The sequence below is a fragment of the Gopherus evgoodei genome, chromosome 4 (assembly GCF_007399415.2).
Source record: "Gopherus evgoodei ecotype Sinaloan lineage chromosome 4, rGopEvg1_v1.p, whole genome shotgun sequence".
Lineage (NCBI taxonomy): Eukaryota > Metazoa > Chordata > Testudines > Testudinidae > Gopherus > Gopherus evgoodei.
Window position 1 is genome coordinate 113272548 of NC_044325.1, and position 18105 is coordinate 113290652.

The 18105-nt window shown below is 43.7% G+C and overlaps 1 protein-coding gene across 10 annotated transcripts in view; it reads right to left on the reverse strand.

The window, feature by feature from the left end:
* Positions 1 to 208: 208 nt before the first annotated feature.
* BRSK2 (BR serine/threonine kinase 2) overlaps positions 209 to 18105 on the reverse strand; it is a 505761-nt gene continuing 487864 nt past the window's right edge. For 2 of the 10 annotated variants that reach the window (XM_030560631.1, XM_030560629.1), the window contains 3 exons: positions 13241 to 13288; positions 1967 to 2031; positions 209 to 1336 (listed from right to left, as the gene is read on the reverse strand). In XM_030560631.1, coding sequence (XP_030416491.1) covers positions 911 to 1336; positions 1967 to 2031; positions 13241 to 13288 — 539 coding nt within the window. In that variant the 3' untranslated portion in view covers positions 209 to 910. Of the gene's footprint in view, positions 1337 to 1454; positions 2032 to 13240; positions 13289 to 18105 lie in introns of those variants that run through there. The other 8 variants (XM_030560630.1, XM_030560633.1, XM_030560632.1 and 5 more) reach the window with 8 other exon arrangements.

Here is an 18105-nt window from a genome sequence, read left to right on the forward strand (position 1 = left end):
ATTTAAAGTTTTTTCTACCTTTTTTCCCCCTCTCCCCAAAATAAATAGGAATCAGTGTCGCCTCTACACAGTAATTAAACAAAACAGAAGATATATCTAACAGCTTATTTTTTTAAATATATATGTATATATAAATAACCAAGACCTAATAATAACTTAAACACAAAAAACAGTCCTCACCCACCCACTCCCACCCACCAGCCCCCTTTCAAAAAAAAAAGGTTTATAAAAATATCTTGCAGTAATTTTTAAAGTTTACAGTAGCTTCGTGATTCACTTGCCCATAGCACTGACTCCTCGTCTGACTCAGATGAACGAAGTGCCAGTGGTATGCACATGCACACACATGGAAAAAAACCCAAAATTATCCTCTTTTCTTCTTCTTCTGTTTGTTGAAAAAACCAATAAATCAAATAAATACATAAATCAAAACCAGCAAATAAATAATAATACTGATATTGATGCAGCGCGAGCGACACGACAATTGCATCCAAACGCATGGTGTGTTGGAGGATCCAAACGGTGGAAGAAGGTCCCAACACGGCAGTGTGGTAGGCAGGAGTTGAAGAGTGAGGAGGAAGATGAAGAAGGAGCAGCAGCAGCGGCAACGGCAGTTGGTGACAAGAGAGACTGTTCTCAGCTAGGCAGAATCCTTTCCCGCCCCTTTTGCTGCCATATGTTGCCTTTTCCCTAAGTTTGAATGTTTGTTTGTTTTTGTGTTTGTTCATTCCCCCAACCCCCATGAGAGGATTCCCTCCCTCTCCAGCAGGTCAAAAAGCAAAATGATAAGAGTATAAAAAACAAACACAATTTAAAAAAAAAAAAAAAAGGAAAGGGTAGGCACAGGGAGGAAAAAGGAGTTGGAGAAAATCCCACAGTGAAACTCCACGATATTGTCTTGGTTCGATGCTTAGCTTTTGCTCACTCCTTGGTGGTTTTGGCTGAGAGTGCTCCCTGGTTTCATGGTTACATTTCCCCTTGTTTCTTGCCCTCTTCCCCCTGCCAGTCTGAGTTCACCTGCACAGACGAATGTTGTCAAGGACAATGGTGTTGCTCCAACATTTGCAACCTGCTTCCAGCCCAGGTTGTGCAATTCCATTACTGAGCAGATCTCCCTCGTGGAGCACCAAAAAGAAAAAGAGAAAAAGTGTGTGTTGGGGAGGTGTTTGGGAGGAGGTAGGGGAGAAACCCATTTCATGGGGGCAGAGGGGGAGGCTGGGAACCTCAAACAGGACTGGTCCTTGGACAGTCTACATCGGTTTCCTTCCGTCAACAAGTGTCCGCAGAGCACAGAAGGTGAAGCCGTGGCTGACATGTTAACTTTTCGGGATAATTCCTGGTAGCAGAGCGGAAACAAGTGGTGTCATCAGAAACAGAGAGAGCAAGAACAGAACAAGAAACAAAAATAATAATTTAAAAAATCCAACAAAACATCAGGAGGGGAAAAAATAAAAATAATAATCAAGATACAGGGAGATGTCAAAACAAAAAAACAAAAACAAAAAAGCCACAACCCAAGATCTGGTGAACTGGGTTTTGTCATCTGTGCTACCTTGTCTTTCTTTCTTTTTCTTTCTTTCTTTTTGTGTGTGTTTGTTTCTGAGATATATATTATATATCATATATAAATATATATATGTATATATATACAGTCATTCCTTCTTACAAAATTTGTCTATAGACAGTTTTGTACTGTTGTGGTAAGGTATATACATCCTTCTAGTTTAGAGGCTAGCTTGCTAAGGAATATTCTTTGATTCTTTCTTGCTTTTTGTTTTTTAAATTAATTTTTTTTAAATGTATTTATTTAAGGTTGGTCTTGTAGGCCGACTGATGAGACCATCTTTGCCTTGTCTTTGCCAGCGGGGTACTTATTGTCTCCTCTAGACCCATAGTCATTAGCATCGGAATCGCTCCGCTTGCTGTTTGCGCTATGCTTGGTTGGCGTGCCGGGGGGATGGCTCACCTGCCCGTTCTTCTCGTCTGAAAAAAGTTGTTTAATTACGTCAAAGAAGTTACTCAATGGGCTGCCTGGGTACACAAAACAGAAGAGACAAAAAAAAACACACAGAGAGAAAGAGAGAGAGAGAGAGAGAGAGAGAGAGAGAGAGAGAGAGAGAACAAACAAACAAATGAATAATGGGGTTTTTAACAAGAAGAACGTGATGAGAGATCCAGAGCCACGTGCATGGAGGTCTGTGGAGGATGAAGATGATGAGCAGCAAGAGGAAGAGTGTTAGGCTGGGACACCTCTGGCAGTGAAGACGCTGGAAGCAAAATGTGCCAAGGAGGTGTCCTACTTGCATACCATGTGGTTGGGAGCAGAGATCCTACCTAGCAGGGGAACTCCATGGCTACGTGAGCCTAGCACGCAGCACCATGTTGTGGAAACAGCTATATGATTTGTTTGGAATTAGCTGGCAAGCCTATGAGCAGACTGTAACCCTCAAGGGATGCAGTTCCTGTATAACTGTATTGACAAAGGGGGGCATTAATGCATGATCAACTTTGCCTTGCAGCCTTAGCAAGTTCTGTGTTAGACATTATGCTTTTCTTCCTTCCTTTAGTTATGCTGACTGGTCTCTCCCTGAACGCCCACTAATCCACCTTCAGCTAGCCACTTGGCCTGGAACAAGTGTGCATTCCAGGGGAATACGAGCATTTGAGAAGTGAATAGGGCTGGAATACAAGGGAGCAAACCTCAGCTAGTATGTGTGAGGCTGTGATTCTGCAAAGTTCTGAGCACCTTCAATCCTTGTGGACAACAACGGGAGTTGAGAATGCTCAGCAGATTGCAGGGCCAGGCTCCTGTGCATGTGTGGTTTCTGGCTGGGATTTAACCTGGTGGCACCACAAAGCAAGAACTAGTATCTGCACTCCACCTTCTTGAAAACAGTCAATGAGTTTCACTATTATGGAGTTGGGAGCCAAAGGAATTGTAGCGTCATATGCTAATAGAAAACAGCATTAGGAAACTTTGATGAGTTTAGCCACGAGATTGGGGCAAGCTCTGGCGCAGATTGGGTGCTGCACATCTGTCAGAACACAGCCTTTCATGCCACTGCAAAAATCTCTTTGGCAGCCATTTCCCCTTTTTACAACACCCTAGATATGTTTTATTATCATTGCCGTATGTTGCTCCAGTGTATGAAGTGTTGCTGTCCCATATCCATGTTGTACAATGGAACAACACTAAGGTCTTGTCTACACCCCCTGAGCGATGTAGTTATACAGCCCTAACCCCCTTGTGTAGATAGCGCTATATCAGCACGAGAGCTTCTCTCTCACCAACAGAAGTTGGTCCAATAAAAGATATTACCTCACCCACGTTGTCACTCTAATTTTGAGATTACCTCACTTTACAAGGCACAAATATTATGTAAGGAGCCCTCATTTATCTGCATAACTATAGGCCTGGTTTTGTCTGGTAAGTAGTATAGTGTTTAACTGAGTGCAGGTGCTGGTTCTGTGCACTGAACACAGCTGTCAAGTCCAAGCTGGACAGGTGTGACCAGGGGCGGCTGTATGTATTTTGCCGCCCCAAGCACAGCAGGCAGGCGGCTTTTGGCAGCATGCCTGCGGGAGATCTGCTAGTCCCGCAGCTTCGGCATACCTGCCACTGAATTGCCACCGAAGACGCGGGACCAGCAGACCTCCCACAGGCAAGCCGCCAAAGGCATCCTGACTGCAGCCCTCGCAGGGACTGGCAGGCCGCCCCCCCCATGGCTTGCCGCTCCAGGCATGCGCTTGGTGCGCCGCTGCTTGGAGCCGCCCCTGGGTGTGACCTAGCTACCTGAATGAGTCTTAGAAATGGCCCACACCAAAACCTTGGACGCCAACACCAACACTAAACACCTTCAGATTTGGGGGAAATTTGAAACCTGGATCCCAATTTTGTGGCTGAGATAGGACAAGCCATGAATTTCACACACACATTCTGGTTTGGATTCTGAAATCTCCCCAGAGTCCAGGGGGATGGAGGTTTTGGCTATAGGATTTTTACTGAGGCCCCTCTCTAAGGCTCAGTGAAGTTGTCCTAGCCAGATGGCTTGTGGGCACACACTCTGCTCAGACTCTTTTCTACTTCTAGCTGGCTACTCCCTTCCAATGGGAAAAACAAGTGGGGGCAGGAGATAGGGGGCAGTCAGGGAATGCAAGTAACACTCAGCCCTGAATGTAGGACTGTGGCCAGGGCAAGTTCTTATGTGGCTTTGGACCCACATCTTCATACACAAATGGAGTCAGCAGACAGAAAGAATGGAAGAGAGCACTAAAAAAAATGCTGGGTGGGGAGGGAAGGAGAGGGGGGTATTTCCAGTTATTCAGCTGAGCAGTTTATTCAACAGGCTTAGAGGGAAGGGGGAGGGCAGAATAAGCAGAGTTCTGTTGGGCTTGGGAAGGTTTAAGTTCTTTGCATAGACAGGTACAGAAGACAAAAGTCTAATGTGCAAGAATGGACTAATAAAATGTTAGTGCATTTTATATGTAAATGCTCTGCATTTGGTGAGTCCTGTTACAGGATTTTTAATCCTCATATTAAAATATGCAACTCCTCCCCCACCCCCATGCCCGCCTGGTTCTCAAGTGTCTGGAGATTTAATGGGCCAACGGTATTTAATAGCCTACCTCCCCTTTGCCGATATCACTACTGAATTTCTTATAATCAGCATTCTCAGCTAAAATTTTAATAGGAAGTGAGAAATCCTTAGGGATATTCAGAGAGAGCTACTGAAAAAAATATAGGCCATTTCACTAACCCTTTCTTTCCTTTGCCTTTTACAGTAGTTGAGCTTGCAATTAAATAGTTTGTCTCCATCCCCTCTTGTCCTGTTGGCAACCAAGAACTGATCCCAGGGCCAGGCAATATGGGCAACCACAGCATCTATGGCATCCATATTCTTGCCTGCTAGGACACCCAGGACTAATTTAGATAATGGTCCCAGTAAAGGGCACCCACACTGATACTTGCTCTATGGGATGATAAATAAAGAAGGGTCAGGCATGTTGAGAACACCAAGATGGTGAGCGCTGGTTAACTGCCAGACCTGGTGGGTTTATACTGTCAGGAAAATGGGGCCTGAACCTGCAGCAGTTACTGGACCATCACTAGTTATGTTTACAAGTCTCCTGCTATTAGTACGTGGTATAAGCAGTGGGATATATCACATCTGCCAATCCAGCTCAGGGTCTCGAAGGGTTAGTATAATATTTCTGAATGAGAGATAATGTCTCATGACTGGGGGCTTCTTTAACCTTGAGTACAAGCTCTGGTGAATGCAGTACAAACACCAGAGGAAGGGCAGCATAGCAATGGGAGATTAAGTTTATATTAATTAGAAAGAGGAGACTGAGCGATGATTTGATTGGGGTATGTGCATTTCTGAGCCGATTGGTAGGGGTGGATGTTGCAGAAAAAGAGAACTGGATAAATTCATGGTGGTTAAGTCCATTAATGGCTATTAGCCAGGATGGGTAAGGAATGGTGTCCCTAGCCTCTGTTTGTCAGAGGATGGAGATGGATGGCAGGAGAGAAATCACTTGATCATTGCCTGTTAGGTCCACTTGCTCTGTGGCACCTGGCATTGGCCGCTGTCAGTAGAAAGGATACTGGGCTAGATGGACCTTTGGTCTGACTCAGTATGGCCATTCTTATGTTCTTATGTAACTGTTGGAGAGGGGAGAAGGCTTGAAAACAAGCACTGAAGCTATGGAGGGCATTGAGGGAGTGAAAGAGAAATATCTTTATGCAGAGGGTAATTCATGTGCAGCATAGACTCTGTCTAACGCCACAAGAGAAGCTGCAACTGTAAATGGACTGGGTGCAGCTAGCACTAAGAGGAAGAAACTGCAGACAGACACCAGACCAAGGAGGTGAAGAGACCTTGTCCAGACGGGCTGCATGGACCCCCTCTCAAGACCCCATATTTCATTTGCCAACGCTAAGAAATCTGCTTGACATGGACTTGGCACCAACTGGGCCACAAGCACCCTGGGCAAAGCCGACATGCTTCAAGGAAGAGCGGGTGGTTACACCAGGAACAATGTGTCAGCTTTGACCTCATAAAGAACCTCACCTCCCCCTGCTGGAACTATCAGAAACGAAAAGGAGGTGGGAAGGATTTGGAGCAGCACCAGGAAAGGTTTGGAAGCTGCTACGGCTGCTATAAGCTTGTGGCTTCATAAAACTGTAAGAGAGATGAGGATTCAGTCCTGCACGGGGTGAAGCAAATGGCAAATTCCCATTGAATTAAATGGAAACTGGTCCTTTGAAGCCATCTCTTTCAAATGTATATGTTTTTAATACACTCATCCTTGTAGTGCGTAAGCACAAACAACATCACATAAAGCAAATATTCCGTCAGTAAGACTGTCCTGTGTGCCTCTCAGGTAAATCTTGAGAGGATTTTGGTTCCCCACAGCGCTAGCTTGGCTGTTCTGAGAAAACTAATGGGAAGAGGTGGGTCTTCCATTCCATTGGGAAGGTGGTGAGCCCCATTGTTAACCTGACCTGTGTTCTTCCTGGCTTCCCTTGCTGTAGGTTGTCTCTCTGATCCATGTCCTTTCAGACTGCTCCTGTGTGCCTCTGCTGCCAGTGTTTCCTTTCAGTACCTCAGCGGCAGCTATGGTTTCAGTGATCCATGTGGCAAAAATCCTACTCCCTGAACAAAAAGCATTGAGGCCTTCTCTGACAGGCGGTAACCCATTGCTCCTTAAAATAAACTCTTCTGTTCTGCTAAGCTCAAACTCTCTTTGTTCAGAAGAGGGTTACTTTTTGTTTGCTTGTTTGGTGCTGGCAGACTCCCTCCTTTTCAAACCATATCAACCAAAACTATAGGACCTGCTCCAAGAGGATATCCAGTGAGAAGTCTAATTCCTGGCATCATGTGGGCTGGAGAGTTAAGAGCAGCTTGTTTCTCCTCTCACAAATATTATTATTATTATTAGGTTAGCACCTAGGGGCCACAGTCAGGGATTAAAGCCCCATTGTGCTAGGTGCTGTGGAGATACATAACAAAGAGACAGTTTCTGCCCCAAAGAGCTCACAATCTAATAAAGCAAGGCATCAGGGGACAAGTGTTTTCTCTAAGTTGTATGGATGTCTGAGGCTTCCTGCTGTGTTAGAGGAAGATGACACAGGGCCCTGCCTTTATCTTTTCTGCCTTGCTAGAGGCCAACGTATAAGAATAAGTGGAAATTATCCACATTTTTCCCCCTAGGCTTTTTCTATTCCATTTGGATCAACAAGTGAATAGGGAAAAGGCAAAAATCTTAAGGTTGCCACTTTTGAATATGTAGCAAATACAACATCACAGAAGGCATGCGTCTGACAATTTCCTAGATTTTTAGATGGTGTCAGTGACCATCAAAGCCATTCCCCTTTTATTACTGCCCTGACAAATATCTATTTGAGCAACTTTCTGTATTTCATTTCCATTTAGTGCCCCTGAAAGGAACTAGCCTATTTGGTCTCCATGTGCTAGGCAGATCCACCAATAAATGGAGCTGGATTGACAATCCAGGAGACTGATGTTTCCACAGAAGCACTCCAACTTTTCCAACAATATATCTGGCCTGGAAGGACCCCTTTTAGAGGTTTCCATGGCTCATTCAGTCCTTGGCCTCTGCTGACACTGCGGCCAGTTGAAGGCAGCATTTGCAGCCTGGACACCTATTTGCTAAGGACTTCACTGAGACCACCACACACTATTTGTGTCGGTCTCCAAACCACCATCTGATGATGGTGACTTTCAGTCACCACCAACCTGGGCAGGATTTGAACCAGTAAACTAGAATGCTCCACAGCCCATTCTCCTGCCCAGTCCCCTAAATCATACAGTCTGCACTGCAAGAGGGAAGTTTACAATTTGCAACTGGCCATATGTATTTGGGTGGAAATTTCTGCCCTTTTCTTGCACACATTTTCTGTCTCTGGGCTCTCTTGCATCTTGCTTTTCTGCTACATTTCAGGAACATTTTGTACTCCAGAGACATGCTCAGTCATTGCAAACACAAATCATTACCAAGAGCTAGCACTGGCCAAGTCACTACTGCCACACAACATTACAGTGAAACCGGTGGAAGGAGTTGTGTGTGCATTTGAACAGCTGCTTGCAATGCAGAGAGCATGCCAGGAGAAGGTGGGGGACAGGGGCCTAAGCTTTTGGTGTTGAAAGATGCTCTCTTTGCAAATAGTTTGGCCTTCAACCACAGGAAATTAATCACAGGGAGCTCTTTCAATGAAAGGTTTCCTTTCTTTCTTAAAGCTATGGCCATGGCCAGCATCACGGGCATTGCCACTGTCCATTGTCTTAAAGGCCTTTGCTTCCCAATCCCCATCTTCTGTCCATATATGATGCTCCCAGTGCCAGAACGATATTGGCACCTAAGAACAGGATTCGCCCCTTCCTATCAGATAGCCAACTGTGGACTCACAAGTTCCAAGTTCCCTGAACTGTCCCCAGGGTGGCACTGGTGAAAATTTCATTCCTTGCTTCTTGCCTTGCATCTCCTGTTTCCTGCGACATAAGCTCAACAACACCGTGTTTCATTTAAAAGGAAAGCCACTCCTGTTTAGCACAACACTGTCACTTTCACATGGGACCTTCAGAGGCACTGACTGACATAAATAAAAGCGCAGATTGTATGGCAATATTCCTAATCAAAAGAGACGTTTCTGCAGGCAGACATATTGGTGTACTGAGAAAGGAAGACATCTGATGTTGGAGACTTGGAAGCCTGGCCCCAGGTGTCACAATAGGAGCTGCTGGATGATCAGCTCTTTGGAAAATCTGGCCCCAGTTGTGGGTGTTGAGCGCTTGGAAATCTGGCCCTGAGCTCTTTGGAAACTCTGGCCTGTAATGTTTCTTGTGATAGTTAAATCCTGATTGGATTATGATCTTTTAAGGCGGACTTCTCCCCCAGATCCACTCCTCCATGGCTGGGGTCACAATTTGCATCAATATCAATCCGATTGCATCAAATATATAGATAATGGCTGAGAGCCAGCAGGATACTGAGAAACGTCAGATTTAATCAAAAACCTGAATGTTCCCTTCTGTACTGCTCACAGCATAAACATGGTGAGCCATGCCTTCCACTATGGGAGAGCTGCACACATCTGGTGCCTCTGTGTCCCTTCCCTTCGGGAGGTGGAGGGAAGAGCAAATGGCAGGGGGCTTCCATAAGGAACAGAACGACTCTGTCCAATGCCTACAGGGTCAGGGTCATTGTAAGGGAGCTGCAGCTCAGGATACTCTCTGCCACTGCACTCCTGGTTACAGATAACAGTGAGGGGCTCCATATCAGCTATCACAAAGTTGCCCACTTCAGCTGGAGCCTAATGACAGTCTAACCAAGTTTAAACCACACAGCCCCTCCGGATGGTGCTCTCTGACCACTGACACTTGTACACAGCTCAAGTCATCTCACTAGGAGATAGAAAGAGGAGCTTTTCCCACCGTACAATCACTCACTGTGCATAGAGATACCCTGGATGCTGAGTTTGAGGTCACATGATTCCTTATTCTGAGTAGGAAGCTCTGACCAGCTCTACAAGAAACAAATAAGCAAAAGATAAAAGTGAGCCTGGGATGGGAGAATGATGTGAACAGTAGCTGGACGCTGCTGTGCTTCTATTGAGGTTATGGAATTTCTGTAAAGGTCACTGACAAACGAAGAACTCCAGGATGAGTCATGTTTAACTCTTGGTGACAGAGCGCACAGTTTCACAGTACAAATACTCAATGCAAGATGTATTAGAGTCGACATGAAAGCTCCTGAACAGCCTGGTGCCAAAGAAGTTAGATTACGAGCGCTTTGGGGCAGGTATATCTCTTGCTATATTTTTGCACAGTGCCTAGCACAATAGAGTGCTGGTCTGATTTGGGCCTTTCGCTGATTCTGTAATACAGATAATAAATAATTATCCTTTCTTCGTCGCCTCACAATCCATGGCTGTGGAACTGTTCATGATATAGTCTTAGGGCTTCACTATGGAGTCATGAGACATGAAGAGAAAATGAGCAAAGACTGCCTTCCCTGGAGTGAGATAACCAGCAGCAAAAAGATCCAGTATGGGGATCAGAAAGTTCAAACGGTGAATGGCAAGCACTTCACACAAACCGAGGCAGGAATGGAAAATCAAGTTTTAGAATCAGAGGGACATTTCTGAGCCTCCTGCCAGCAGACAACATCTTGCTGAAAGGTGATCATTTGTGACTCCAACAAAATTGGAAATGGAGTGGAGGAGGCACCTTCGGACACCAAAACCAGTTTCACAGTCAGCTTTAGTACTGAGGCAACATCAGAATAAAAACTTGACTTACGGTCCAATAGTTAAAGTGAGGTTCTACTCTGATGCTGAAACGACCTGGTGCATTTCTATGTTCATTGTGCTTCAGTGGCTCCAGATCAAATCTGTTCAGTTTACAAATATAAAGATATTTATTTTTTATAACCTTCCACACCTGAGCCCAGGCTCTTTCCAGGTTGTACATGATCATGAGTAAAAACAAAACAAAATGGGTTCTGCAGGCCAAATTAGACCCTGAGTATCATCTGTGAAACCCCTTTTTCTCCAATGGGATGGGCAGTTGTAATAGGCTGGAACTTGGTAAACAATTTTGTTGTCGATCCACCACAAGGAACAGAATCCAGTTCCTTTTGCAGCTGTATTGGCTCTTCCTGGCTTAACAAGTATAAATATGAAGTATAAGTTTGAGCATGAAGCTTATTTTTGTCACTGAAGCAAGCAGATTTGACTCTGAATACACACAAGGAACAGATTTGTTGAGTTAGGTGCTATTTTTCAGATTACAACTTGAAGGTTTTAACTTTTATACAGTAATTTTATTTTTTTTATTACACTAGTATTAATTCACAACAGAAACTGTATTATTCTTTGATTTGAGAAATTCACCTTTTCCATAAATCAATGGTTCAAAATAAAAAGGAAACTTTTAGCTCATAAGGATATTGACCATATTATAAGTCAAAATATTTCCTTTTTCCTACAATGAAATATCACAGCGAGCTGATGGCTGTTTTCTAGGATAAATATTTAGGACAGAGATAGCAGCAGTTGTATCATTATCAGACATGCAGCCCCCATGGCAAGCTTCTGGTTACTCACTACTATGAACAGTGATAACTCTTTCTTTTTTAGTGCCAGTCACTATATAAAAAGCCACCTTTCAGTCCAATGGTCACTGACATCAGGAGGCCAGGAAGCAGTTAAAGGGGTAACATCAGGGATGAATTTGTCCCAGTCACACCAGTTAATAGTTTATAGATGATGCAAAGTGTTTCTCATTCTCACAAGAGCTTTCGGATTCCTGAGCTGAGGGAAAAAAAGAGTCTAATTTGCTTTTAGTGTCCCAGGGCTGGCAGACCCAGTTCCAGAAGTGACCCCTGGGAGATATTTCTCAGGCTGGAGTATGGTGTTTGGGTCTGCACACTGTTACTTATTTGTTATGACGCCTCTAGTGGCTAGCTCGTGAACCATCATTTCAGCCTCACAGAAAGCGGCTTGTCCTTCCTCAAAGCCACAGCAAAGAGTTTGGGTCAAATTCTGGAATGACACTGGATTTACATATGAAGGTAGAATTTGGCACAACATATGTTATTGCTATTCTGTGTGTAAGTGTGTGTGACACATAGACAGTGGCTCCATTAAGCCATACAAATCCTATTATTGCACAGGTGGATTTGCCCATGTACTTCCTCTGTTCCATTGCCTACAAAATGCTTTCTTTCACTGGCCTTTCCTCCATTCTCCCTTCTCCTTGCTAGTACAGAAGCTGACACTGTGACAGCTGGTGGGCGTGGCTGGGCAGAAGATGAACAGCAATAGACACACTGTTTAAAGAGTGCAGAGCATCGACTGGTTTTCTGTGTAGTTCAATTAACTTTCAAGAAATCAGTGGAATCTGAGTTTCAGTATTTTTGTATGAAGTTACTGCTGATTCCAGGCAACTAACTGCAGCTTGAGGGAGAGGAAAGATTTGCTGTTTGATGCTTTCATGGAGAGGCTGGAAATCTGCCTAGGACAGAAATGAGCCTCCAGGAGGAGACTGGGAACAACATAACCCAGGAACTGAAATAATAAATCAAAATGAACCCTCTTCATAGAAACAGAGAAACTCCTTCCAGCGAAACTGTAATTTAATGGAAAGAGATCATGTGGATAAAAGGTAACAGACAAATTCTGCTCTCAACTACACTTCTGTAAATCCTATATTTCTTCCATTGTAACACCAAGAGCAACTTCACTTAAGCTAAAGAAGTTACTTGGCTGTATTTGACTCAGTGAGGCGATCCTAAACAGGTTTGGACTTCAGGTTCAGATAAGCATCTGAATGTTTCAGGCCTGCCTTCCTGGATTGGACATCTAAAGAGAAGAGGCTTTCTTGTGTCATTTCAGGACTTCCTGTTTCTCTTCAGGCCAGAAGTACCAAGAGAAAAACCGCTCCCAGTGTATTTGGGCATTTCCACTTCTGCTCTCACCAGGAGGGGCAAATGCACAGGAAAAAAGGAAAAATCTATGTGTGTGCCTATGTGTGTGTGTCTGTTTAAATTTAAATGAAATGTGTGGAACCTCGAGCAAGGTCAAATGCGAGTGTTGGGGGAAACAAGTTAATCCATCCTTAGTAAAAAGCCTAAACTATGGTTGGTCCCAGAGGGACAATATCAATCCTCAGAGTCAGATTGGAGCTATGCTGATTTACACCAGTTCAGGCTCTGGCCCGTAATGTGCGATCTGTCTTATGCAGTGGACTTCCAGGAGAAAGAGGGGATTACTCCAAACACACATGGGGGAGTGGAGGAGGAAATGATGAGGAGAGGAATTAAAGTAGTATTCTCTCTCCATTGCAGGAGACACCAGGAGGCAGCAACTCAAAAGCAGGGATTGTGGTGCACAGCCTCACCCACAGAAAGGCAACTTCAAAGTGAAGTCTGAGTTAAAGGCGAAAAAGCAAAAATGCCAGCGGGCATGGATTAGAGTGAGGGGAGAAACTCACAAGTGAACAACGCACACTTGTGCAGTGCAGGGTGAAACTGTGATGGGCCCTGTGTGTAGGGGTATGGATGAGGAGGAACAGGAGTAGGTGTGCGTATGTACAGAAGCTACATGAGAGGTAGAGGGAGGTGTCGGGGGTGGGCAGATGTGCAAAAGGAGTGGGAGGAGGAGTGATTCAGCAGGGGTTAGGGGAGGGATAGAAGGCAGAAGGGAAGTTCTTACCACATTTGGAAAGTCTGCCAGTCATCAACTCCACACAGTTAGTGGTGTCTGGATCACAGAATGGAAAGAGGAGGGAGGGATGGAAAAACATATAAAAAAAACCGGTTTCCATACCTCTGTGCACAAAGTAGTCACTTAGCGCATTATCTCCTGGAGCGGGAACCACACAAAGCTAGGACTTTACACAACCCAGAACCCAGGCCAAACTGTGCCCTCTTTTATGCCAGCAGTGCCCCCGGGGTGTCACTGAGAGCACAATCTGCCCCCCATTTCCATCCACTCTCTTATCTCAGTTACAGATATTTAAAACAAGCAAATAATGTTCTGCAACTACATCAACGAATTAAAAATCTTGAAACATATTGTTTCACCTGCCTAGCCACAAAACTGGCCCTACAAAATCAAGATGGTGTCTAAGCAGCTGATCTGTGCACCACCACCATGTTGGCAGCCCATCATGGTATAAGCATGTTATTTTGTATGTGATCTAGGTGTCAGCCACTCTCTTCCAGCATCCATCCCTCTCACAAAATCACCTCATATTCTCCAAAGGATACTCAGTCATAAACATAATTCTGCCTCCCTTACTCAGATAGAGTCGTCCCTTATTCCTATGGATTTTAATGGGACTGCTCACAGATTAAGATTCTGCTTACCATAAAAGGATGGTGGAATCTGCCCATAAATTGCTTTATGTATGTTTTCTATCAAAATTGCCTATAAGTCCCATCACCACAGCAGCTAAGTGCTTCTAAACCAAATCCGGGAAACTAGAGTGCAGAAGGTAGAGTAAATGTAAGTGTTAATGCAGAAAGACTAGCCAGGTTGCACGTGACCATGTGGAACTCCTCCCCAGCCTGTTTGTATTCTGGATTCCCCAGCATTTGGGAACCATGCTCAGAACCCAGGGGGATGGCTTCAGAAGGCTGGGCAATCCTGAGTGCCCACTGTCTGCCAAGCAGCTAGATGATTTCTAATGCACTTAATTCAGTTTAAGTTCTCTTCTTGCTCTGACTCTCTACCAGCACTTAGATATCAAAGTGATAGGCTTCCTGATGCCAGCCAAGATGGGGGCAGGCCTGGATAATCTGTCAGCTCCCCATTCCCCAGAATCCTGAGAAAAGTAATTAAAAAAGAATGTAGAGGACACCGTGTGCCTGAATAAGATGTTCCCCTGATGTTAATCAAGGTGGGGAGATCACAATGGGTGTTTTCTAGAGACTATGGAAACGAGAGAGCATTTTGGGTCCATTGGCACTGGTCGGAGCAGCAGAGAAGAACTTCCAGAGATCCCCAACACAAAGGTTAGAGTATGGCTGGCAGAGGCGTCAGAGAAATAATACCCACCACGCATGGGGGGCTCCTGAAAAAGGGTTAGGATTGGGGATGAGGGAAAAAAGGAAGGGGCTCATGGACTGGAGGAAAAATAGGGTGTATGAGAGGGGGAGTGGGTAGGGATTGTGATGGAGACCTAGGGCATAGGGGTGGTGGTGGTGGGGCTCAAGGGAAGGGAGTATGGGACAAAGAGAAGGGGATCAGGCATATGAGGGGGGCCAGGAGGTTTAATTGTCCGTTAGGGTCCTTGGCCACCCTGCCTTTGATAGGGCAAGGGTAGGAGTTAGATGTATTCCTATGTATGTGCTGCACAAACCATGTTCCTCACTGAAATGACATAACAAAATTTAGAATTTACTAGGTGAGTTTGCAAACTGTTTGGCAAGAACTTCCTCAGCTGCCACAAACTGTGCCTAAGGCTTCCATTAGCAGATATCTCCAACCACAATATCCAGCCCCGCCTGCATTGCCTGCTCTTGTTCTGAGGGACACCTCTGACCCCAGAGAGGATTGCGGTGAGGTCTATTTGCCAGATATGTGCCTGTTTTACTATGTGAGTTACAAAGGTTTTCTTTTTAATGATATTTTATATCCTTTGGCTATTAAATAATATTACAAACCAGTGATGGGACTGAGCCCTAGAATCTGGAGTCAGATTACCAACTCCCAGGTTTTGATTCAGGCCCACCTCTATTACAGTCGTCACAAAATTGCATCATATAATCAAACTATGGCACTCACATGACCCCCCACAGAGCAGGGACAGACCCCATCTGTGTTCTCTGGTTGAAGTAATGTCACCAACACAATTGCATGCTGGGAGATTACTCAGGACCAGTGATCCAAATGGGGCTGGAGGAGGATAACCTTTAGGATTTCTATGTCATAGTGTTCTACCTATTCAAAGTGCCATACAAATGTTAATCCTTACAACAGCCCTGGGAGGTAGTTTAATTTTATTATCCCCATTCTATCTATGAGGAAACTGAGGCACACAGGGCATAATTTTTTCCCTGGAATAAATCCACTGACAAATGGATTTACATTAGGGATGAATTTGGCTCTGAGTTCTTAAGGGATGTTGCAGGACCTCAGAAAAAATGGTTTTACATTAGCTGAGCCGGATCCATCTTCCGTTTAACTGCCCTGAAAGTCAGTGGAATAATACCCGGGATGAATATGCCTCACAGGCCTTGATCCAAAGCCCAATGATATCCATGGAAAAGTTCCCACTGATTTCAGTTGGTATTAGATCAGGCCTCTGATGTGTAATGGTATATTCCCCTTCTTAGCCGTTGGAAGAATTCACCACCTATTACAAAAGCTCAGGGAATTTAGCCAATGATTAGCAGATCCAGTCCTTTAAAGAATTGAAAACTAATTCTTAAATGGGAATGTCCATGCTTTTAAGTGCTGATCCAACTCCCATTGACTTCAGGACTTCCACGGACTTCCAAGGCAATTCGACTGGACCCTCAGCTGCCAACACTCCACACACAAAGGGGCATATTTGGGTAATGCTTTTGGGGGTTAGATCCTGGGGGGTTTCTCCAGTGAAATGGATATTTCCATGGATTTGTGGATTTGGCCCACAAACTTAATATTACTTTCAATGGATATTTTGTGCAAATACTGCTTATTTTTTAAAAGTCATTTGTCGTCAGTTATCATAGATGGTTTTGCAATCTGATTTAGATCCATCTAATTGTTTAATTGCTATAAATACATGAACTGAGTAATTCGAATGCAAGCAGACAAATCCACAGACACGCACACATACACACACAAAATGTAACGTGGCCTTGTGGATGCAATTTGAACTTTAATATCTTAGGCATTATATAATATTTTTGTTTCAAAAATATTAATTGCAGGTAATAGACCTGTATGTGATAGATAGGGAAAAATGCAAAAATTCTTGGAATTACAGGAGCATGGAAAAATATCTGGAGGGCAAAAACAAATAACTCATTTTGTTTCTTGAAAATGTTCATCCAAAGCTATAGTACCTGCATTTCTATATGTTGTATAGTACCTGTAATTGCATAGGAAACCATATTTGGTTCTGATGCCTGTCTCATACATTATCAGGTTTTTTTTTTTTTTTAAAGAACACCACACAGATGCATTCTGGAAACTGTAGTTCAGAGGACATTAGTTAAACACTGAGTGGTTAAAAATCCTTTCCCTGTCTCCCTTATAAAAACCGTTTGAATAGTTTCAGTCATTTCTATCATACTGTAATGTTTGTCCTAATAAATATTCTAGATGATAAAAGTTTCACAGCCTAAAAATAGCATTTTTATCCATAGAACATTCAATGAAAACCAACCCAGCAAACTGTCCGCAGCTGGCTTTCTGTCCATGGATAATAATCCAGAACCCGATGCCTGAACGATTCAGATCTCTTCTGTGGGAAATGAGGCCGAATTCCAAGTATCTTCAGCTATCTGAGAAGGTGTGGGTATGTCATGTAACTGCACTTCATAAAGTGTACAATAGATGTTAATTAAAAAATAATATCTGTGCTGGTGATCTTGGGTAATCCTTACACCACAGTGACTCCTGCAGCCAATCAGATTTCTGATTTAACAAAGACCCTATTATAAATCAAATCCAGTGTGTATAATGAGGATATGGATAAACTGGTTTGCATCAAAATTTAGAGCAGCCCTGAATCTTATTTTTTATTATTATTATTCTGATGAAGTTCTCTTAACTTTTCTCTCACTCTTTTCTTTTTCCTTTACATTCTCATATGTTTCTGCACTTCCTATATTTGCCTGTAAAAAAAGTCCAGTTTCCTGGTATTTCTGATTTCTGCTAATCCAGGAAACATCAGCAAGAGACTGTGGCTGTGAGATTTCCAGATCAAGGACCTGATCCTACCAAATGCTGAGCATCTCCTGCAAGGTGCCGAGTGCCCGTGATTGCCATTAGCTTGCTCAGCTCCAAAGCAGTTCGTTTCCCAACTTTTGGGTGCTTGTCTGAAGTATACTGTTCTCTCATCAAGGATCTGAATGCTTGAATTTCATTCTTATGGTTTAGATCTTCACCAGAACCCTGTTTGTGGAATTACTTCCTTGTAAATTCTTCAGTTGTTATTTACTCAGTCTTTCTAGACTGATGATGAGAATCTGCAATTCCTTTTTCACATTTGGATGTGGCAAGTTTCATATCCATCTTCCTAGGTAATCTTTCAGTTTGTCACAGCTCCTGGGCAAAATGTGAATGCACGGCTATAAAAGCCTATAAACTAATAAAGCTATTTCAGTCAAGTAAGCATAATTTATTCTGCACAGTACATATATCAGTACAACCAGAGACTGCATATGTATATGCTGGATATAAGTACAGAGATATGGCAGAAGCATCCACACAGGCTTTATTCTGAGGTTGTGTGTGTGTGTGTGTGTGTGTGTGTAGGCATCTATTTGGTCGTTAACTCTGATGTTGGGCGCTGGAATTTTCAGCTGTCACACTGAGACGCTCTGAAATCATCAGTTACCAATGAGTTAAAAACTGATATA